Below are 23216 nucleotides of genomic sequence, written 5' to 3'. Positions count from 1 at the left end.
GTCTCTGTGTCAGGTGTCTCTACTGCTTAGACACTTTGCACTTTGGTGCAAAGTCTAAAGCAACATTGCTAGAACATTCTTCCCATCGACCCCCAGATTCTCAAGCAGAAAACATCCTCCACTGTGGCACCCACTGTGCGGGTGGCCACGGAAACCATGGGCTGCTGGGTACAGAGCAACAGTACTCCGCCCCCGGACAGGACTCTCCTGACATGCCTCAGGGAGGGGGACGCTGGCTTTCCGTCTTCTGAAGGAGGGTGGAGCACATTAGGAGCGTGGTGCCCCCTGGCCTCACTTAGGCTCTGCGCCACCATTAAAAAGACATTATCTGTGTGTCTCTCCGTTGGAAGGTTGTTTCCCCTTAGCAAAAGAGTCAAAGATTTTTAGTAAATTAAAAAAGTATCTGGAAGAACATTTCTCCCTCACTGAGAGAAAGGCAGGGTTACTGTTTCCCTCAGAGGAAAATGTTCTACAAAACCTGTCTTTGTCATGAGGAGCATGCAAGGGGTGCTAGTTCTGGGAAATTTCAACAGAAATCGCAAAGAAAGAGACAGAGATGGAGAGAGACAGAGACAGAGAGACGGGCAGAAACAGAGACAGAGAGAGGCACCGCAGCCTCTGAGAAGGGTATTAGAAAGCAGAGCTGTGTTCTTCCATCTCCTCTCTCACCATTTGTGTATGCCGTGCTCCAGAGGACTGTGTAGGGTGAAGAGTTCCATCCTTAATCCCAAATGGTACCTAGGTTTGTCCTTGGCTTCCGCGGAGCCTAACCTCTAAGTTGCCCTAATCGCATCCACACTCTTATCTGGGATGTTGAGTCGCCGTGGATACGCTAATGGTATTATTTATGGTGGTAAGAGCCACGCTGAATGCAGGGCTGGCCAACCCAGAAGGGCGCTTTGGGCCATGGATACCAGTCCAAATGGGAAGCTGTGACAGCCGCTTTTGACCACTGATCAGGTCTCCTCCTGCATCTGAGCCTTAATAGGACTCCAGTCATGAGTTTCAGTCTCATGCCTAGCTCTCTTGTCACACACCTGTCCAGGAGAGCAACCCCTGGGAAATAGCACAGAACGTTCTACTCTGGGGTTTTTCCTGAAGCCCACCCTCACCCCCACTCCAACCCAACGTGTCTCTTCATTGGATGGTCATACCCTGTGTCCTTTCCTCATGAGAAATCATCTCGGAGACAGTAACAGTCATCAGGTTTCTACAAGCCCCTCTGTGAACGTGGAACCCGGAGTTGAACCTTGGGGACTGAGCACTTTGTTTTCAGAAGTCACCTGTACGGTAACGACTGTGTCTTTACTTATCTTTGCAGCGAGCCTGGACATTTGCTCTGTGTGAATCAGAAAGAGAATCCGTTTCACCAACATCTGGGTCTGGCCCCTTCCCATCCTACCTTCTGGGATACTTAACAGTATAATCCCCAAAATGACAAATCAATGGATGGAGTATCCCTGCCTGCCCCCCACTTTTTTTTTTAGTCTAAATATAAGCCAACTGAGTTAGTCTGAGAATGTCCAAGAATTCCAGATGGTTGCCATAAAATCCCAGACAAGACACAAACCTTGTTAGCTGCAACCTACACACAGGAGCCGACACCCTGAGCCAAGGGATGCTGTGGAGACCAGATAAGGAGGTGGACCTTGCCTCCCACTTCATGCCCAGACTCTGCAATGAAGGAGCCTGTGGGGCAGGAGAGGAGCTTACACTCTGACAGATGAGGGGAAATTGTTCCATGAGACAGCTGGGAGATAGCCAGAGGCCCAGCAACCTCAGGCAGGCCAGACCTTGGTACAGTTGTGAGAGGCAAGGCTACATCTGCAACACTAGTTCACACCTGTTCGCCACGTGAATCAGCAGCAGGCAGTCCTGGCACTGCTGCCCACGTGAACACACAGTGTCATTATCCAGCATTTAGCTGCCCAAGACATGCTGACCTCGCTGTGCTCTGGCTTTGGGAAGCAGCATGCTGGATTGCTGCCATGGGGACCTCAGCAAGCAAATGCCCTTGAAGGAATCAGGATCTGCTCTGTGCGGAGGAGCCACAGTGAATAGAGGCACCACCACATCAACAAGGCCCCTGGATTTGTTGGCGGTCCCTCCTGCTGACCTTTGGGCTCCATGGCTGGGTTTTTGCAGAGGAGCCTCTGGACACCTTCAAGGAGGGCAGATTCACAGTATGGAAATGGACAGATTACTCCCTGATCCTTCTTGTTCCTGCAAACAACAGTGCTGTCTGAAATCCATCCAGTCCCCAAGAGGAAAATGATTTGAGTGAGAAGATGGCCTCCTAGTGCTACCCACTCTCTGGGAGTGGCACTCAGCCCTTCTGAGCCCATCCTTCGTTACACCTCCTGATTCCTGATTCCCTGCCACCTGAGAAGCCACCATTCCTCTGTGGACAGATGGGATTGGGTGCCATCCCTTAGGTCTCTGTGGTCCAGGAGAAACCATGAAGTCAGTTTGCTCAAAAGAACAAACAGGGCCCCACTGTGAGCCTCCCCTGGTGCCTTTCCTTGTGGCAAAGGTGCTGAAGATGAATGGATGCTTGAGGTTCTGTTGCTATTATGTTTTGTTTTGTTTTTTTTGAGATAGGATCTCACTCTTTCTTTTAAGGATTTGTGGGGGGAGGTGCCATATATGTGGGTGCCCAAGGCCAGAAGAGATCTAGAACTGGCAATAAAGCTGCTTTAGACCAAGCGATGTAGGTGCTGAGAACTGATGGCCTATCTTTTGCAAGAGCAGCAAGCTGGCTTAACTGTGACGTCACCTCTAGGCTCTTCTTCTATAGCCTTGGCTGGCTGGCTGGCCAGGAGCTCCTTGTGTAGCCCAGGTTGGCTTCAAAATCGTGGCAATCCTCCTACCTCAGCGTTACTGGGGTTACTGTGGAGAGCCACCACGCAGCTCGGACCCAAGGTTGATAAAGGCAATGTGTCTGGCACTGACTGACCCCCAGGAACTTGAGTCTCCTGTGTACAGCAATGTCATCACAGCCACTGAGGAAAAGAAGGCATCCAGTTAATGATCATCATCTATGGGCAAGCTCCTCTTCTCCAGCAGCTGTCCCTACTGTGTCACTGATGTTCAGCCAAATGATCCAAAAGGGCAAGAAGAGGCGGAAATATCTGAATGGCAGGCAGCAGTGACTGCTCAAGGCTAATTCACCCACTCCATTTTGCAGGCTGAGCCCCGGGTCCCACTTAATGAGCTCACAGGAGTTCTCCATCACTGCCTGTGCCCCCCGAAAGGCAAGGGACCCTCAGAACAGGGCTTTGCATCTGTGTTTCTTCCTGTATGCCCAAAGTTTCTCAAAAAAATGGTACTTGTTTTTATTGAGCTGGAAATGGCCATTTCAGAGTTCTGCAAAGCCAAGCCTTTTATTTAAAGGACACAGTGACTGTGCTGTGGCTGCAGAGATGACAGAGAGCCATGAGAGGCTCAGCGTTTGTGTCCAGAATCATGTAGAAGCTCATGATGTGAACATTCTACAGGGTTTGCAGTTTCACTAACACTTGAATGAAGAATGCCTTGGCGTGGCTGGGGCTCCCAAAGCCACAGCCCCTTGGCATCTCTCCACTGCCCAGATGTGAATATTTGGACTCTCCAAATACACAGCAGTTCCAAGCCAGACGCTCTGTACCTGCTACATTCTATGCTGTCTATGACATTCCTCATCATGCTGAAGCCCACTAGGGCTACCTGTCAGGTGAACCTATCAGATGCCAACAGCAGTTTGGAAGTTTGGGGGTTTGGGGAGCCCCTGGGGAGCATTCCTGGACAACTTGACCAGTTCCATGAAGAGGCTTTGGTCTCTCTTTTATATCTAATGAGTGACCAACATGACCTAGAGCTTCCATCACCTATGGAAACACAACGAGATTTTTCAAACACACACAACTGACTGATAGAAAAAGATAGAATCCCTGAGAAGGAGGAGGCAGGAGACTGAGAATGAGTGGAATCACTGGTGTAAGAGATGTAAACATGGGACCTCTGGTTCCCTGCAAGCAGAAAGGGGATGGGAAGATCGGCTGGGACTGTGGGCTTTAAGAGAGGTCAGTAGGCAGACTGAGTGACCATAAACCAAGGCAGCTGATACCAACCCATTCTCACCATGGATCTTGAGGATCCATGCTGCAAGAGCCAATGTGAAGGACCCACCGTTGGATCCTGATCCCAGCAGGTTGTAGACTAGCTGAAGCATAAAATGGCTTATTGTACTCAAACATTTTAATGTCACAGGCTATTGATTAGTCTATAAAGTGAAGCTGCCTAAATGCCAAAATCGCTTACCACCAGTGAGCCCGGCAAGGAGCAGACGCAGGGCTTCCACCCATCAAACTCAGCCCTCATCCCTGTTGCCTCCCACAACTCCTATGACATGTCCTGCAGCCCAAAGCTCAAGGCAGTGTGACCTCCCATGGAAGTTTGTCCTGGCTCCATAGCTGGGCCGAATCTTTGCCAAGGAGGTCCTTGATCTTGCACACCCTCCTTCCACCTCCTTGGCCCTCTAGAACCTCAGCAAATGTGTGGGATCAGTGCATGCTGAATCCAGTGACGGCAAGCCTGCTGTTTCTGGCAAAGCCAGGAAGAAGGCAGCCTACCAGAAAGACATTTCTCAGAAAAGTAAGAGAATGTTTTTTAAATGGACTGTAAGCTCTTAGGGGGTGTTTTCTCTCTGGGACTTTCTGTCTATAGTATGTCTTTTTCCAAATGTTTGCACTTATTCAGTGTACATCTATGTGTGCGTGTGTGTGTGTGTGTGTGTGTGTGTGTGTGTGTGTGTGAATACATACACATCTATACATATCTAGACACGAAGAGGCCACAGGACAACCTGCAAGAGTCAGTTCTCTCCTTCCATCATGTTTCTGGGACTGAACTCAAGTCATCAGGCTCAGCAGCAACTGCCTTTACCCCCGGGCCATCTCAGTAGCCACTACAGCATTCTTCTAAACCTTCTAGACAGAGGGTAGAAGGCCATCTTTAATCACAGGGGACTCCATTTTTTCAGCATAAATGACACATACTCTGGCCTAGGTGCCCCAGTGAATGAGGCTACTGATCAATTACTAATCTGTTCAAAATTCTCCTCAGGCCTACAGTATTTGTCAAAGGCAAATACTGGACAGTGGACACACGCTGTTTAATCAGTAGATGTGTGTCATGTACAAGCATACAAAGTTTCCTCAGAAACTCTCGTCCTCCATCATTTTCTAGGCCACCGCCATCTATCCCACAGATATTATCCTGCACTTAGGAAGCTGCTGCACAGGGAACAGCAGCACAATGCTAGCTCCATGGAGTCTGGTGGAGGAGGCCAGGAAAGGGACTGGGAGTGTGGTTTCACGGCAGAGTTCTTGCCTGGACGGGCTGTCAGCCAGCATGCCCCAGCCGCTGTGTGGGACCCTGACCTCAGCAGACTCCCAGTCTGTGGGAGAGAGACCACGTGCAAATGCTCTACAAACACCAAAACATGCCACTCGATGCCACCACCCCCAACTACTCCCTCACCCTGGCAGGTCAGGGGGTATGGCTGATCTCAAATAACACAATGAAGGGGACAAGAGGATCCCAGGGATTTGGGGGATGGCTGGCTCTAGTTCTATATGGACTTGCTTCTCGGGATTCTCTGCATCCCAACACACCAACATAGGAACTGTATGTTGGAGGTGGCGGGGGGGGTGCTCCAAAACAGCTTTTCCACCCGTTTAAGCACCTGTCCACTCAGGGAGAGTCGACTGAGCCATCTGTAGTACTGCCTAACCTCAGCTGTCTCTGAAGAGTCCTTCCTGCTCTCTCCTGGTGGGCCAGAAAGAGGGGCCCAAGGGTCGCCAAGGAGCTTCGTCTGACCTCATCATCCACTGTGTCATGTAGCATCTCCCGCTGTGGTTCTCGTTACCTTGGAAACTTCAGAGTTCTTTATGTGATGTTCCAGTAGCACCTGTATCCCCCACTGGTCCAAAGGCTGTAAAAAGGCATGAGAGATGACTCACTTGGCACCACTGTAACATGTTCCCTGTCCCAGAGCCGTAGGGAAATGAGTGAAAGAGCTGCACTTTAGAACAGAAAGCAGAGAGAAAATTTACCCCATCACCACATCCTGTGGATGGCCACACAGCTCCAGGCTGTGGCCCACAGCACCCTCAGGACCTCCCTTCATCTTTCAGGGATACCTGTAACCAGGAGTCACTGTCTGGACCAGGTGTCAACAGGTTCTGGCTTCACAATCAAAGACTTGCAGAAGAGAACACAGAATGCAAAGTTACAAGAGACCTTATTCACTTTGCTGGCAGCCTGGCAAAGCCTAGGAGGGGCCTAGACAGCACTCACTGCTCACCAGCGGAGCCACCAACATGATGGGCTGAGTGCGATGGAGCCGAGCACTCGTGGACACTGGGTGGCCCACTCTGGTCAAGAGAAGCAGAGTGCAGATCTCTCCTGCCTGCACACCACCATAGCTAAGTCAGATGTGCAGCAGTATGTCACGGCAGGACAAGCACTGAGAAAGCATCTTCCACACTTTGACAGCACTGGTTAAAAGGGCTGTGGCTGAAACTAACCACCTGGGCAACATTATGCTTCCAGAATTTTTTCCAAAAAAAAAAAAGGGTTCCCAGTAACAGAAGTAGCTGTGGGTAAGTAGCTAAAGAAAGGGAAGAGACATTCAGGCAAACAGTAGGAAGGCAGAGACAGAGTTCTTCTTGGAACATGGAGGCACCAGTGTGCTTTCCGTGGCAAGAGCTGTTTCTCATTTAGAGCTGTGATATTCTTGGACACGACAGTGCCCTTTTCACAAGTTCTGACATATTTCATCATATAAATCATCTTCATGTCTTCCTTTCATAATAAATTGATGATGTGCAAACTAAAAAAGAAAAAAAGCAGCAGTGTAGGTCAGATACATTACAAAGAGAGCTGCAAGCTCCTCAGGTTGAGCTATTCGAGGGACCCAGGTGATTGTCCCGGGCCTTCCTTTATGAGGTCTGAAAGGAGTTTTGTTGCTAAGGGGTGCACTAAGTTCTGTTTTGATTGACAGGGTTGGATTATGTCAGCCTGGGTGTATTACAAATGCCTCTTCCCAGGATGCACCTGGGATTTTTTTTCCTTTTCTTTATTATTCTCTCATACAATAGGTCCTGACCATACCTTCCTTCCCTCCACTTTTCCCAGTCTCTCCCACCCTCACCTCCTCTCTCCCAGATCCTCCTTTCCCTTAAGAAAAGAGCAGGCCTCCCACTGATATCAACCAAACAGGGCATAACAAGAGAGGTATCTGGTTTTAATCATATGCAGACTCACTTACAGATTGGCATATGTTGTAAATAGTTCTTCTGTAAAAAATCACTCAGGGGACACAGTTTCCTTATTTGCCCAAGCACTCAAAGCCAGTCTTGACTCCCTCACCCTGTACCCAGTTATTCTAGATTATTTTGAATGGAAACTGACAACACAAGGAGAATTACGGATGGCATTTGAGCAGATATTTTGGTGGTGGTGTTTTGAAACATGGTCTCATTATGTAGTTCAGGCTGGCCTGGAACTCACCATATAGACCAGGCTGACTCATATTCTCAGAGACACACTTGCTATGCACTTGCTAGAATCAAAGGTGTGTGCCACCACATCCAGCCCAAAAGGAACACGTTATTCCTTTGTTCAGAGTACGGTGTGCAAGGAGTAAATGTCATGAGTGAGTCTGTACTATTGATGGGCACAGCCACGTCAAGGACCCCAACCCCTCAGACCCATTGGAATGTCAAAGCCTTCTTCTGGTCTAAGTTCAAATGTTACCAACAATTGATCTTTTGCTAAAACCTGTATATGCAGAAAATATCAACCACAGTTTCCTCTTTCCAGATCACTACAACCTGAAACTATCCCTCTTCAGAGACCTCCTACCAAGATTATGCAACTCACCCCTTCAATTCGCACCTATAAATAAATGTTCCGAGTTTCCAGAGGCTACTGATTTGTCTCCATAACAGCACACTGCCCACCCAATCCCAGCTTTTCTGAGCATACCTGCCCTTTCTTCGCTCTCTCATCACCCTACTCAGGACAATTCCAAAACCATGCAGGTCATGGCAGGCCCATATAGCAGCTTGGTGCAGGTGGAGGCTGTTAAGTGGCTAGGTGCCTTGTTAGGAGAGGGGTGTACAAGCATAGTATAACCAGGTAAGGGATCCTAGTTTGCCAGGGTGTGTGTATAGCCCAAGATGGAGCACCCAGCTGCTAAGCCATTCCCTATGCTTGTCTGCCTCCACTTGACTGAAACAAAACTGTGGAGAGCTGCTGGTTTGTGAAGATGCTTTGTTGTTCATCAAAAAATGTGTTTTCACCCTGGCCTTCACCTTGAGACAGAGAAAGAGGAAGTTTTGCCAAGTTCTTTAAAACTTGTTTGTGTGACCTTGGACCATATCTGCTATAGGGAAGTAGTTTTATAAAACAAGTTTGGCAGTTCCACAGACTTCTTGTATTGATGTGACTTGTTTTTGTTTTGATTATAAAAAGGAACTGTGGGATAAACTCATACTGCAGTCTTACTGACAGCCCTCTCAAGCTGATCTCATGTGTAGTGTGACTTACTTTAATTATTTTAATTCTCACTCCCCACTCAGGAAACTGTTTAACTCTGCCAGCGGGCTCCGGCACAATACTAAATCTTTGACTTTAGCAGAAAAATATTTCACAGCAAGCCAGTATAAAACAGTATGATGTTTATTAAAAAGACATTTTAAATATAGATTTTAAAGTCAAAGATTAAGAGAATGAACAAGGATCTAGAGACAGCGTCAGGATGAGCTTCTCTGAGAGTCTTATCTCATTATCTTTTAACAGTTAGATGCAGGCCTGGCATGGTAGACTTTGAAGCTGTTGTCTTCAAGGAGTTCCTAAGGAACCTAAGTAAGATTACAGGTGGTCCCTGAGGGGCCCTGATGAGACTGTGATTGATAGGGTTAAACTCTCGGTCAAGGATATGCAGGAAGGTGGTATGTCTTTACTATAAACAAATTGATTTGACTTCATAGACTCTGTGGGGGAAAAAGAACACACACACACAAAGTAAAACAAGTGAAAATGAGAAAAGGATTGAAACTCTTCCTAAGGTCATGTAAATTCAGCCTGACCTATTGCTATTTTAACACAAAACATCAAAAATGAAAGGAATCTTAAACCTATGTTACCAGCAATCATAAGAAATGTCTATGGTGCTGGATTCTCCCTTCTCATCTCTCAAGAGGCTTCAGCCAGACGCTAAGGTGAGGGGCTTGAGAGACCAAAAGATAAATTAGCAGCTATTAAGACCTAAAGTAGGTACCTTAAAGAAGTTAGTAATGCCCTGAGGGAAAGAGCCACCTCACTGCATTCTTTCCCCACCCACTAGAGATACAGTTGCTAGGAAACTGGACCCTCCCCCTAGGGAAGGACACCTGGTCATTAATGGTCTGGGAACTTTCCTATAGCCAATCAATTCAAAATGTAGCATCTTGACCAATAGATGCTTGCCAGGCAGAAATTGCCCCTGCCTTGGGCATGCTGGGAGGGACCAGAATCTATATATCACCCAATTAACCTGGGCGCAGCACGCTCAGCTCCCACCGCAAAGTATTGTGGGCCCAAGCTGCAGCTTGTAATTTATAATAAAAAGACCCTCATGTATTTTGCAACGGAGTCGATTCCTGTAGATCTTTTGGGGGCTCTCGAACTGGGTATAACAGGCTCCTTTCCCTTCTGGTATCCCCATACTCTCCACTACCTTTATGTCCTGCCTTAGAAAGACATGACAGCCAGCAAGGGGAGAGGCCCCATCCAGGGCCTACTGTGGGTGCCTGGCAGGACCTCACAGGCCCTGTCCTTAATGTTAGAAGCAGTAAGGCCATCAGGAGAGCTCCAGCCATAGATCTATCCTGACACATCTGCAATGACAGGGCCAGGGAAAGGGTAGAGGGTAGTCTAGCTGACATGCCAGTCCAGACTTACCAACTGCTGTGTGGATGTGCTGGGTAAGAGTACAACACAGGGATCACCCAGGGAAGCAACTGAGGGAACACCATTCTCACCCTAGCTGGGAATGAGGGCACAAGACACCTATGCTCAGGATGAGCACTTGTTGCTACCGAAGAGAACCTAAGTTGAGTTCCCAGCAGCCAAGAGGGGCTAACACCGACCCATAACTCCAGGAGACCCAGAGCCATCTTCTGACCTCCAAGAGCTTCAGACACTCATGTGGTACAGACATATATGCAGGCAAAATACTCTTACAATAGGGTAAATCACTACAAAATTGAAACAAACAGAGACCATGAGGCTTTTGGTGTGTTAACCTTGGAACAGCACATTTTTAGATTGACTGACACCAACCTCAAAGCTCAGAAGAACCGGGAACTGGCTTCTGCCCCTGATCACGCTGAAGGGCAGAGAGATATCACTGAGCCAAGCTTACACTTAACCACGGTGATGACCAGGCTGACTCCTTGTGTCACAGCACATGCTGGTTTTTAATAACTGGCTGTGATTATATTAATTCCTTTTCCAATGGATTTCCTGCCAGTCACACATCTGTCAGTCCCCTTCCAAGCACCATGGAAAATAATGGTGAGGAGGCGTGAGGCTGAGGTGGAGGGAATGCCAGCCAGGAAGGTGAACGGAGGGCACCAGCATGCTGAGGCTGCAGGGTGCTTGGCTCCATGCCCACAGCCTAATCCTAGTAATTTCAGGGCCTCCATCCGTCTCTAATACGTAGTGGGGCCTTCTGTGCGGCTCTGCAGCGCACACATGTTCGTCTTTTCATGCTCGTCTCCTTCAGTGCACTAGAGAGAGGTGCGGCCTGGTCTAGGCTTGGAGAGAGTTGTGGGCAGCAAGGAACAAGAACGACTTCCAGGACCCAAGGGGAACCAGAGAGCTTTTACTCTCAGGCCTCCAGAATCTCACCCTTAAATGATGCCAAAACAGAGATGCCAGTCTCTCATTTTGTAAGTAACGAGACCAGAGTACCCCTCCGGCTGCCCAGCGGGACCAGAGCCTGAGGCAAAGATTTCATTTGTATATTTGAAGCGCTTTTTTTTTATTAAATGTATTATTATTACTATTACACTTATTAATTTTGAGTCAATCTCGAGAGAGAGCGTCAGTCTTGTCAGAGGATACTTTGTAAGATTATGTTCTCTCTTTACACCATGTGGGTCTTGGGGGTCAAAACTCAGATTGTTTGACTGCAGGTGGCTCTAGTCGCTGAGCTTCTGCGACTTCACAGACTCTGAGCTTCACAGAGCGCAGAGCTAGGCCCGCGTCGCCCGGCTGAAGTCCCGCGGCTCGCTCGGGATGACTGGGAACCCGAACTGACTGTGGCCCCGCGGGGTGGGAAGGGACTGGGGCCCTCCAGCCAGGGAACCGCCCCTCTCAAACATGGCGGCGACGGAGGCATCGAGGGATTTGCCTTTTTCAAACATGGCGACCTTAAGCATCAGAGGTAGCGCCCTTTTCAAACATGGCAGCCACGGAGGCCTCAGGGACGTGCCTTTTTCAAACATGGCGGCCAGACACGGCGCGCGTACTCCGGAAGCGCCCCCGCCCGGCTCGCAGGCACGTCGCCCGGCTTCCGGCGCTCCGGGAGGCGCCTTCGGCCTGCTTTCGACAGGAGCCAACCTTGTTAGGGGCACGTGGCCCGGAGACGCCGGCCCGTGATTGGCCGCACGGTAGTGACGTCAGACGCAGCGGCGCCCCGCGCGCGCTCAGAGCCGCGCGGTTGAGACTCGCCGAGGAGCGTTAGGCCGGGGCGCACACTCATGAGGAGGAGGAAGGTGAGGGCCGGGCAGGCGGGCTGCGCGCCGCCGGCCGTGCGCTCCCTGGGGGGCCCCAGGGGCGGGCGCCTCTCTGGACTCCCCAGGCCCCGCCCCGCCCCTGGGAGCGGAAGCCCTCACTGCCCCCACACCCCCTTCCTCCCCACCTCTGCCTGAGCCCAGGACAGGCCCAGACACCTCCTTCCCTGGGCTGAGGGCTGCAAGTGTGCCGCTGGACTGGATGGGGCCCTCCGAGACCCGGGCTTTGCCCCAGGCAGTGCGGGCTGCCGCCCTGGCTTCCCGTCCCTCCACTGCCCACAAATGAGCATGGTGCAGCTGCTCAGCCGAGACCCTGCATCGTATCTGACGCGGCTGAGGACGCGGGGGTGACAGTAGGGAAGGTGACGGGGACCCACTGCAAAGGGACTCTGGCCTGGCACGGCAGCTACAGTGAACCCCAACTCCCGTTATCACGTCCTTGAGCCTGAAGTGTGTCTGCAAGTGTGTACAGCTGGCCGAAATCCAGGCCCTTTACCTGTAGCGTGGTTGATAGAAAAGTGTCTCCCGTGTTGGTATTGTCTTCACTGCTGTCCCTCGTTTGCATCAGAAGACTTCAATAATTTTTCAGTATGTTTTGTACTTCTTTGTGTGGCTGTTTTCAGAATACCTCAACTGCAGGGAGACACAGAAGGGTCTAACTCTCGTGAAGTTCTCTCCCCACTTGGGGGTATTTTGTTAGAAATCTGTTAATAGCCCCGCCTGGCAGTCGTGACCATCTGCAGCCACTCCAGCAAGGCTTCCTCGTACCCTCCTCCTCTGTTATTTCTTGTGTTATTAACATGTCGCCTCTTTCGAGAGAAGTGTGTTTAAAATATTTTGTATAAGGGCATGCCTGGGGGGGGGTGCATCTGTGTGTACTTGGTCACTAGAAGTTCCAAAGCAACAGCCCTCGATTTCCAGCTGGAAATTTTTTTATTCTTACGTTCATTTCCCAGGACAGGTTTCCGGCTGTGGATTTTCTGTGCTGGCGTTTTGTTAAGTGCCTGAGCGTTCTGGCCGTGGCTTCCACGGTTTGTGCCGAGCTGGGGGTTTCTTAGCAGCTCCTCCAGGATTAGAACCGTCACAGGACTTCGTGTGTTTATCCTTATCCTCTCCCTGTTGTGTCGCAGCTGGTCTGGCAGCTTGGAGCTGGGTCTGAGCTTTCTAGATGTGTAATTATTGTTTTCAATAAGCAGGATTCAAATACCTTTTCTACTTTCTTTCTCTTGCTTGCTCATTCTTTCTTCCCTTCTGTCTTCCTTCCTTCTTTTCTTCCTTTCAAACGCATCTGGCATTCAAGACCTGTCAGAGTAATTTAATGAAGCTATCTCAAAAGGAGCTGGGAATGTGGTCGGATGCTTGCCTGGTGTGCATGCACTCGTGTTCCCTCCCCTGCCCCGCAAAAGCCAGACATGGCAGCGCACATCTGTGATCTACCACTTGTGGTATACAGGCCAGCTCAGCAGTGCACGCTCATCATTAGCTTTGTGGGAAGTTTGAGGCCAGCCTGGGACACATTTGACCCTGTACTAAAATTAAAAAAAAAAAAAAAAAAAGGTAAGCTGGGCCATAGCAGAGGTCTGCACAGCACAGCGTAGGCCCTGGAGGCACCCCGAACAAACATACTCAATCTAAGCCGTATGCTCTGGTGATTGGCACTGGCGAGGAGAGGTGCAGGGGCTGGTGACTGTGCTCCATGCTGCGTGGTCAGGGGCTTTGACACCATATAAGCACATGAAAGCCTTCTAAGAAAGGGTATGTACACTTATTTGGGGCACATGGGTTGCTTCATGTCTACTCCCTGGTTTTAAGAAACATACAAGACAAGAGGACTGATGGTCCTGAGCCTCCATAGTGGACAGCCAACCTTGCATCCAGTTTTTTTCTTTAAAGTGTGTGTGTGCGTGCACACATGCCACAGTGTATGTGCAGGCTAGAGGACAATTCACAGAAGTTATTTTCTTCCACTATTTGGGTCCTAGAAATTGAACACAGGTCCTTAGTCCTTGCGGCAAGCCCCCTTTCCCAGTGAGCCATCTCACTGACCCTTGACCCTGTGTCTAAACCTAGACATGTGGGTTGAACCAGCTTGGGCACAGTCATCTTTGCCTGCAGGTGAGGGGATGGGGGTAGGCCTGGGGCACTGAGCTCTGCTGTGGTCTGCCATGAACATGCTCTCTGAGCTTCACTCTTGTCTAGCTCACAGGTGGAGTGCGATCCTCACCTCGCCTTCGGGCCCAGAGTTACACCTCAGCCAACCTGCCTTCTGCCGAGGACATCACCACATCCACGTCTGCCAAGACACCATGTCTAGTAAGCCTCAATACCAAGAACACCAAGGCCTGGGCTCTGTCTGTTTCTACAGTTGTCACTCCAAGATATGTTGTGTAAAATACATGTTGCTGCTGCTGTGCACAGCCTGGGAGACATTACAGAGGGTATGGCAGGGCCTGCACTGCTGTCAGAGAGGGGTGTACTTTGTTATACAGCTGCTTTTCTGGCCTTTGTGCACTGTGCATGTGTCTCTGTGGAACTGACCCAGGCACTAAGGCACAGCTTTGTGCATTGTGCCCCTTTGACATTGTACCATGTGCAGTGTGTGAGTCTGTTACCCTCTTCACCCCTGGAGCTGAAAGAACTGTCAGTGAGCGAGGAAAGGACTCACACATTCTTCTGTGCATCACAGCAAGGACTCTTATCCTTTAAGTCAGTGCAGCTGCGGCTTGAGGCACGCCTGGCTTCGCACAGCGCTTTCCTCAGAACACAGCACACTAGCATTGCTGAAGCCAGCCTGAGAATCTGCTGGCTTCCTACAGTGTCCAGGCACTGTCAAGGGATAAAAGACTCCTGGGCATTTGGTGCTTGCTGTTCAAGGGGAGATGGAAACTGGGTTCTTGTGTGTGATTTGTTTATTTTGAGGAGAGGCACACATGCCATGGTGCATAGGTAGAGGTCAGAGGGCAACTTACAGCAGGGAGGGTTCTCTCCTTCCATCGTGTGGGTTCTGGGATACAGTTTTGGCACCTTTATGCTCTAAGCCATCTTGCTTGTCCCTACGATGGCTTTAAAGTAAGCAAACATGCACTTCAGGAAAGAGAGCCCTGGGAAAGCAGTTTGCTAGGCTGGTGCTGTGGAGTCCTCCTTGGCTTCCAATCTGCTTTGCTCCTTAGCAGCAAAACAGACGGTGACTTCAGCATTGACATGTCTCAGGCAGAGGAACAGGAGCTTCTGGGGCTGAGCCCTGTGCCTTTGCTCCATGGGTCTGGTTTCCTTACATTTTTCTTTCCTGGCAGGCTTCCTCATCACACAAGGCTACGGACAAGCGCACTTCCAAAAAGTTCAAGTATGACAAAGGTCACCCTGTGAAGGCAGAATCACCAAAAGTTGACTCTAAAAGTGACATTTCTTCTTTGCCAAAAGTGGCCCCTTGTGAAAATAAGTTGGCAGAGGAGGGTGCTAAGGCTGCTGTCCCTGCACCAGAGGTCGACACACCACCCCAGGGCTGTTCCGAGCCTGTGAGTGAGGAACCCTCGGCGAAGGCCGAAGATGGCCTGCCCACAGCAGAACCCAGCAATGCTGCTGCAGCCCAGGAGCCCCCTGACGGCTCTGCCAGACAGGCCGAGCCCGTGCCCAGGACAGAGGAGGGGCAGGCACCTGTGCTTCAGATGGACAGCAGCGTCTTTCTAGACGATGACAGCAACCAGCCCATGCCTGTGAGCCGCTTCTTCGGGAACGTCGAGCTCATGCAGGTGAGAGTTGACCTCGTCTCTGCTGCAGTACGTGAGCAGCAAACTGCAGTTCCCTCCACATGCTCCCAGTTTAGTGTACCCATACTGCCACAACACAAGGGTGAGCATAAACTGACCCTGGTAATGCAGGGAGAGGGAGAAAGTGAGGTATGTGCTCACTGGATCGGCTCCCCTGTCACCCCAGCCCCACTCTCAGACTCACGAGCTGGGAAGCAGCTCCAGTCTAAAAGAATGGGAAGATAGGGTCCCTGGCCTCAGGGTGTGTCTTGGACCTCACACAGCAAGGTCAGCAATTCAGATCTGTGATTCTGTGAACATGCTGCCATGTCTCTGTGGCTGTCTCTTTTGGAGTATGGCATCTTTCTTACCAAGGGACCAGTGTCTAGACAGACTTCCCATATCTGTAACAGGCTTGCTCTGCAAGGCCCCAAGCAGACTATGGTCAGGCCCTAGCAATGTCACTCAAGACTGAAGTGGTGTTTTCTTCCCTCTAAGGATCTGCCACCAGCCTCTTCATCCTGTCCTTCCATGAGCAGACGAGAATTCAGAAAAATGCACTTCAGAGCCAAAGACGATGAGGATGACGCAGAGCCTTAGCGCGGTCTTTGCCTGCTGAGCAGTTAACCATCGGACGATGCAGCAGGTTTTAAGATTTCTATGCCACCTTCAAGAGAACACAATCTTCACTGAACACAAAACTGACATGAATATCACCAGCACAAGCAGCTGGCTATGACTGCAGGCCTGTGTGCTGATGCCTTTTCCTGCTTTCATAGACATACCATGCTGGCACAGGTCAGCAGGGGGCTGGGCAGCGGGAAACAAGGAAAATTCCTGAGAGCTTTGGTTTTGGTAACAGAAGCTTACTTTTCCATGCCAAACTCATCACTGGAAATGAATTCCAATTCTTCTGGAAGGACTCTGAGTAAAGATAGTCATTTATCTTGTAGTTTTTTGCAAAGTACATATGAGAAGGAAATAAAATTTATTTTGAAAGTACTTTTAAGGACATATTGTATCCCCAAAACTATCATCTCTCATTTGAGAACCAAGGGAGGAAATGAATTTCGTCCTAGGCTCAAACCACTCTGCAGGCCCATTAGCAAGCAGGAAAGGCAAGGCCACTGATAGAAGCCTTGACCAAGAGGTATCGTGACGGTCCTTCCCTGCTCTGCTGGGAGGCTAGCCATGTGGGGACTGGGAACTGAACTTGGGTCCTGTGCAAAAGCAAAGTGTTCAGGCCTGTAAGGAGTTTTCAGTCCTGTTCAGACAGACCTGCCCACCCCACCCCACCCAGATAATTTCGCACCCCCATCATTCTCACCTTCCACTGAGATGCTTTCTCATTAGCGTGACCTTCACCTCCTTATTGATGAGCTACAGTTTAAAGCTGTTCCCTGTCCTCTTCCAGTAGCCAGGGGCAATAGCACACAGCCTCTGGAAAAGACAGCTGGGTGGTGTCTGCAAGCAGACATCAGGGAGCAGCACACACCTAGTCCAGACATGCTGTAACCATCTCACTTCCCTCCTTGGGTACATACTTCCTTTACTCACTCTTCACCCTGCCGATGGACACTGGCTGGAAAGCACCAGGCCTCGGCAGGGGACAATTGTCCCATCCTAACTAGCCCCAATGCTGCTGCAGCGTCCCCCCTGGGAAGCTATCAGAACCCTTCCCTATGGGAATTGGAAGGGTATTTTTTGAGGGAGGCAGTCACAGACCTGAGTCCCCAGGCCTATCAGAAGAGGGAAGAGTTGCCAGAACACAGACAGGATGGTGGGTGGCTACAGGACAGAAGGACACAAAGAGAGGGTCCAGCAGTGTCCACACAGTCCACTGCAGCAACAGCAAACAAGAACAGACAGACAAAACCTAAGTAGGGCCTCCACACCAGCTCAGCATGTAAGGGTGCTTGCTGCCGAGCCTGTGAGTTCAATCCCCAGACCCCACACGGTGGAAAGAACTGACCCTCACAGGTTGTCCCCTGACCTTCACAAACATGCTGTGTGCATGAGCGAGAACACCCACACGTGCATGTATGCGCGCGCGAGAGAGCACATACACACACCCACACACTGCTTTAAATATCAGAATTTAAACACATTAATGCAAGTTATTAGAATCAGTGGTTGTTAGCACTTGGGATTATGCTGGGTTAAGAGCCTGAGCCAGCTCAGCACTACATGGGCCCTGTGGAGGGCCCAGTCAGAGCAACTTGAAGCAGGCACATCCTGGTTTCCCACTGTGGCACCCTGTTGGGAACCAGTGACCCAGGATTCCACAGCCAGTGAATGCAGCAAGAGGACACTGACTGAAGCAGCTGCATGGGGAGCTCAGTGCAGGGTCCCGGGAGGCGGCTGTGTGGAGTCCGGTCACTCCCAAGACAATGGGAGTCAGCCGGTCAGGCCCTGGATATTTTGGAGGCCAGCCGCCTGGCTCCTTGCAGAAGACCTGTTGTTTCCACTCCACACAGGTCAAATGGGCCGAGGGCCTGGAGCATACAGAATGCACCTAGTAGGCACCGGGCGCTGTCTCCTGCAGGAGTGTCTTGAGGACAGGCCCTTCCCTGGACTCCCAGGTTTAAGGAGAAGTGTTCCTAGCTGCCTTGCTTGGGAATGCCCAGCTGTCACGCTAGCTGGCAGTAGCTCAGAGCAGTCTGGCGTCTAAACCCTTCGCTCACCGCCCTCTGGCTTGTGCAGCTCACACTCCCTACATTTGCTGGGTCCCAGGCCTCTGCTGTCTTTCACTGACTGTCGACAGCACAATGAATCCAGGTCATTTCATACTTTTTAGTTTGCTTTTTTTTTCGGAGGTTCACCCCCTACACTATCTTGGAGTCTGGGGGTTTGGGTGACAATTCGTATCCATGATACTTCTCATCTGCACCCACTACTCCATGCTCTGACCAGCGGAGGGCCCAGAAGCAGGCAAAGCATGTCCCACCTAGGCCAGCTTCTGGCTTCCACTCAGAGCTGCAGCAGTGTTCTGCATCCCGCCTACTGGAGAAAACGGAGACTCGGGCGGGGTGCAAAGCAGTCCACCCCTAGGCACGATGGCAGGGATGTGGGTGACAGAAGGCCACACGTGTCGCACTCAGGGCTGGAAAGAGGCCTCAGCTTCTAAGGCACTTGCCCCTCTTGCAGAGGACCCAGACTGGGGTCTAGCACCCACACAACGGCTTACAACCCCTGCAATGCCAGTTCCAGGGGATCCGACCCGACCAACCACTGGTACCAGCATACACGTGGTACACTAACACAGACTCAGACACACACATAACAAAAGTCAAACTTCAGAGAGCCCAGTCCTGGCAACAGTCCTGGTAGGAAAGTGACTCTGCATGTCCCAGGCTGTTTGGGAAAGGCAGAGAAACAGAAGGCGGTACACTGTGACTGTGTGGCCCAGGACTGTAAAAAAAAGCTGCCAGGTCCTCCACAAGCTCCACCTGGCTAGACTGAGGCAGCATCCGGCTGTTTCTGTGAAGATGGACTCACCCAGGACAACTGTTCAACTTCTGGCTGCTTGTATCTCTTCGCCCCATCTTCCTCAGTACGTTCCAATTTTCTTGACATGTCTATTTCTTAAACACTTTATTGTTTTTCTGATTACATGGCACATGTATAAATCCAAACATTAAAGAACATGTAAAATGCTAATTTCCAAAATAAACTCAGGCTGGGCGTGGTAGCACACACCTTTAATCCCAGCACTCAGGAGTCAGAGGCAGAACTCTGAGGTCCAGGCCAGCCTGATCTATACAGTGAGCCCCAGACCAGCCAGAGCCACACAGTGAGACCCGGCCTCGGGAAAGGAAATCAAGTACTATAAAACAGGTGCTGTAGGAGATTGGTACCTGGTGACCAATCCCATCCCTGCAGAACCCCCCAGGACTGCTGCTTTCACACTACGGCAGCTCCTCAGACTGTCTCTGGGCACAAGACGACAACTTTACAAAAGCAAACACCAGCTGTGGTGGTACACACCTGTAATCCCAGCTCTAGGGATGAGGCAGGAGGATCACCAATTCAAGGTCATTCTCCTCATAGGTAAGCCATCTGTGCATTTCACAGCTTCCCATTTCTACACATAAAAGCTTAAACCTGCTCCAATTGTGCATACATTTATCAGTGTTGAGTTATGAAATTCATGACAGCCATTATTTAACGCATTAAACACAGCAGTTTCACATGGCCACAGTCAGCTGTTCCCACCAGGAGACATCTGGAAGGCTTCCCACCTTCTGCCATTTTAAACAGCTCAGCAGAGAGCGTCCTGCACGTTCGTTATAAAATGCAAACATTTACCCCAGAAGCACCATTTCTTTCAGAGGAATGTAGTCAGAGCTGCCATTTGCAGTGGAAATGGAGGCCATAAAAGCTGAGCACAAACCAGCACCCTCCCCCACACCACAGTGGGCACATTCAGCCCTGGGTCATGAGTGTGAAGACCCTGCCACAGAACCCAGTGAGCACCCAGCACTGTCCTCTACACGAGGGGCTGCCAGAGGCTGGGGAAGCACTGGGAAGATCTGTTGGAAAGACTGCTAAGGACCTTTCTAGAACCTTCTAGAGTGACAAAACAAAGCCCCCTCACCACTGTAGTCACTGCGAAGACGGCATAGCACGAGTCACTGGCGCTTCCGAGCAGGCCGCTTCCTCTTGGGTCCAGTCTGGGGCTGGTAGATCCTCCTGTGGTCACACTGCAGCTTGTGTGTGGTCTTCTTGTGGCAGGCAATGTGCACCAGCTTCAGGTTCTCAGCAGTGAAGAGCAGGCTGTAGAAGTACTCCCAGTTCACCTCCCTCCCGTCCTGGACCGCTTCGGCCAGCGTGGGCACCACGGTACGCTTCTTCTCGATTCTGCCAAGGCAGGGGGAGACAACCCATCTGCTGTCAGGGCCACATGCCACAGGGTGCTGTGCACTCTCCCATCAGCCTCAGCTGCTCACAGCACAGTGCCGACCATAGCAGACACCCCTGCTGTCCTGACTGGGTTTTTGTCAACTTGACACAAGCTGGGGTCATAAAGGAAGAGGGAGCCTCAATTGAAAAATTGAAAAAAAACAAAACAAAACAAACTGCCTTTATCAGATTGGTGTGTGTGCAAGTCTGTGAAGCATTTTCTTGATTAATGATTGAGGTGGGAGGGCCCAGCCCACTGTGGGCAGTGCCACCCCTGGGCTGCTGGTCCTGGGCTGTATAAAAAGCAGACAGAGCAAACCAGCAAACAGTGCTCCTCCACGGTCTCCGCATCAGTCCCTGCCTTGAGTTACTGTCCTGACCCTTTCGTGATGGACTAAGCTTAAACCCTTTCCTCCCCAACTTGCTTTTGTTCGGTGATTTGTCACAAGAGAAACCCCAAGAGCAGGTGTGAGGACCTTGAGCATTCCTGAGGAGCCTAAGCTTCGAGCAGCCCAGCAGCAGTAAAATGGACAGGACTCAAAGATGAGTCAGCAGAGGATCCCGACACCACTTGGCAGATGGTGACGCTGCCATCCCTGATGGGCCGTGGGCACAATCAGTGTGGCAGGGCCCTTTGCAGGCAGTGCTGCTTGTCTTACTTTGCAAACTCCAATAGTGGGCACTGCTTAACACACTGAAAAGAATACAAGAAGGCCAGGCCACGGCCCTCACATGGCTACTCAGCGGAGCCCAGCACTCACCATGTGCAACTACCTCTCAGTCCCTGGTGACTCCTGTTTGTACCACTTTACACAGGTGCCCAAGGACCCCCAAGCCTGTATCTCCCACAGGCATGTGACCCACATATGTATGACCAGCGTGGTACAGAAATGGCAAGCAAAAACAAAGTCATGTTACTTCAGAGCCACAGAGACCGGGACATCTACAGGGAGCAAATGCAAGTCTGCTCTGCAGAGACACTTTGTCATCAACAGAAGAGTGACCACCAAAGAGAGACTCAGGCCCAAAACAGTGGCCAAAGCAGCAGAGTGGGAGCAACCACCACCTCAAGTTTATCTGATCAAGCCCTGAAGCCTGGAGGCCCAAGCCCTTGCACAGTGGTCTGCTCTGGTCAGGGTCCACTTCCTGGCTTGTCCTCATATAGCACTGAGAACACGAACACGCTCTCTCGCTCACAGGAACATCTGTGCTCAGTGGGCTAGTCTGCTCCCTATGACGTCATTTTACCTTAGCTGTCTCTCTCAGAGGAGCTATCTCCAGACACGGTCTCACTGGGTGACAGTTTCATTGTGTGTCTGCGGTGGGAGGAGCCACAATTGAGTCCACAGAAGGAAGTTACCCCAGAACAGCAACACTGATCCAGAACATGCAAGCAGAGCCAGTGTAAATAAAGAGGGTGAATGGCAAGGAGGTCCCAGCAGGCCCACGGGAATCCAGGAGACTGCAGAAGAGAATCAGAACTCTCCAGGACGGAAGACAAGCCCCAGCAGAACCAAAAACAGAGGTCTGCCCTGGGTGTACATCACTTTCAGTTAAGGGAACCAAACCAGTCTCCACTGGAAAGGCGGAATGCTGACTGACAGCAGCTCCCATGGGATGCAGGAAACTGTGTCCTCAGCCTCCCTCACGGGAAGTGCAAAGGGACCTAGACACCTGTCATGGCAGACTGAGTGTGAGACAGCCACTCTGCACTCCCCCTGTTGTAGAAGAGAGGGAGTTCACCTGCAGAGCCTCCTTACAGAAGCACTAGGCCCACTCATTAGCCCAGCCACAGCAGGACCAGGGAGACTCAGGAGGCAGTGAGGAGAAGCAGGTGGCACAAGTAGGTGCTGACCATGAAAAAAAAAAAAAAAAAAAAACCAGCCTTAGAAGAGGGCGGGTCCAGAATGCACAAAGAGACCAGGCAAACAGGTACTACAGCAAACAGCAACTGAGGTTAATTCAAACCCACTTATTCATGCTACAAAATATGGAATAGATACTGAATGTCCACACACTGGGACAACAGACCAGTGCAGGACAGTCTCGGCTAGACAAGACAAAAGGCAGCCAGCATGCCAACAAGAGACATCGCCTGACGGCAACGGAAACCCAGCCGAGGGAAAGATGAGGCCACGAACAGTAGGCATAGAGAGGCTCAGCCTCTCACAGGTGCCAGAGCACAAAAGGATGAGCAGAATGACATGAAGGGACAGAACAGCCCTGGGAGCCGCAGGAGCTGCCAAAGACTAACACATCAGAACACTCAGTTCACACTGACCTCAAAACACTAAAGTCAGGGGCAGCTGGACACGTGTAGCCTTGAGGGTATGTTAAAGCACAGAAGAGACAAACTAGAGAACAGGAGAAACTACAAAAGGAGCAGAAAGTAGAAAGAAAAACAAAAGCAAAAGTCACCGCGGTTAAGCAGTTAAGCACAGGGCGAAGGCAGGGGAAGACGACCCTGCACCTGCAGAGGAATGGCGGAGTCTCAGAGTCCTGCACACTTGGGCCTGCAGCTAGAGCGCTGAACACAGCAGGTCAGACCCTGAGAAGAGGGCCTAGTCTTCTAGGGCTTACCACAGCCGCCCTGTCTGGTCAGGGTGTGTGATATCAGAAGTGTGCCAAAAACACAGCAACAATGTTAGTGCCCAAGACAAGAGGACAATGAGCAAGCGAAGCAGCATGAAAGCCAGGAATGGCAGAGAGCCACAAAGAGGCCACAGCCTTCCCAGGAAAC

General features: G+C 50.7%; 2 protein-coding genes across 4 annotated transcripts in view; one reads left to right on the top strand and one right to left on the bottom strand.

Moving 5' to 3' along the window:
• Dffb (DNA fragmentation factor subunit beta) overlaps nucleotides 1-23216 on the bottom strand; it is a 146458-nt gene that overhangs the window by 114511 nt on the left and 8731 nt on the right. The window contains exons 7-8 of one of the 3 annotated variants that reach the window (XM_060378960.1): nucleotides 20172-20434; nucleotides 12703-13130 (exon numbers count right to left, since the gene is read on the bottom strand). In XM_060378960.1, coding sequence (XP_060234943.1) covers nucleotides 20206-20434 — 229 coding nt within the window. In that variant the 3' untranslated portion in view covers nucleotides 12703-13130; nucleotides 20172-20205. Of the gene's footprint in view, nucleotides 1-12702; nucleotides 13131-19153; nucleotides 20435-23216 lie in introns of those variants that run through there. The other 2 variants (XM_060378961.1, XM_021655145.2) reach the window with 2 other exon arrangements.
• C3H1orf174 (chromosome 3 C1orf174 homolog) lies at nucleotides 11654-16576 on the top strand. Its single transcript, XM_021655133.2, has 4 exons — nucleotides 11654-11810; nucleotides 14028-14141; nucleotides 15122-15577; nucleotides 16073-16576. The coding sequence occupies exons 1-4, from the start codon at nucleotides 11796-11798 to the stop codon at nucleotides 16172-16174; spliced, it is 687 nt and encodes a 228-aa protein (XP_021510808.1). The 5' UTR covers nucleotides 11654-11795; the 3' UTR covers nucleotides 16175-16576.

Source organism: Meriones unguiculatus, chromosome 3 (genome assembly GCF_030254825.1).
Source record: "Meriones unguiculatus strain TT.TT164.6M chromosome 3, Bangor_MerUng_6.1, whole genome shotgun sequence".
Taxonomy (NCBI): domain Eukaryota; kingdom Metazoa; phylum Chordata; class Mammalia; order Rodentia; family Muridae; genus Meriones; species Meriones unguiculatus.
The sequence above is the reverse complement of the archived record's forward strand: the minus strand, read 5'-3'. Positions and strand labels throughout refer to the sequence as shown.

Excerpts from the sequence above, each read along its gene's own strand:
- C3H1orf174 (XM_021655133.2), top strand. Across the intron at positions 14,142-15,121 it reads CTGCCAAGACACCATGTCTA|GCTTCCTCATCACACAAGGC; the intron begins GTAAGCCTCAAT and ends CTTTCCTGGCAG. Across the intron at positions 15,578-16,072 it reads GGAACGTCGAGCTCATGCAG|GATCTGCCACCAGCCTCTTC; the intron begins GTGAGAGTTGAC and ends CTTCCCTCTAAG.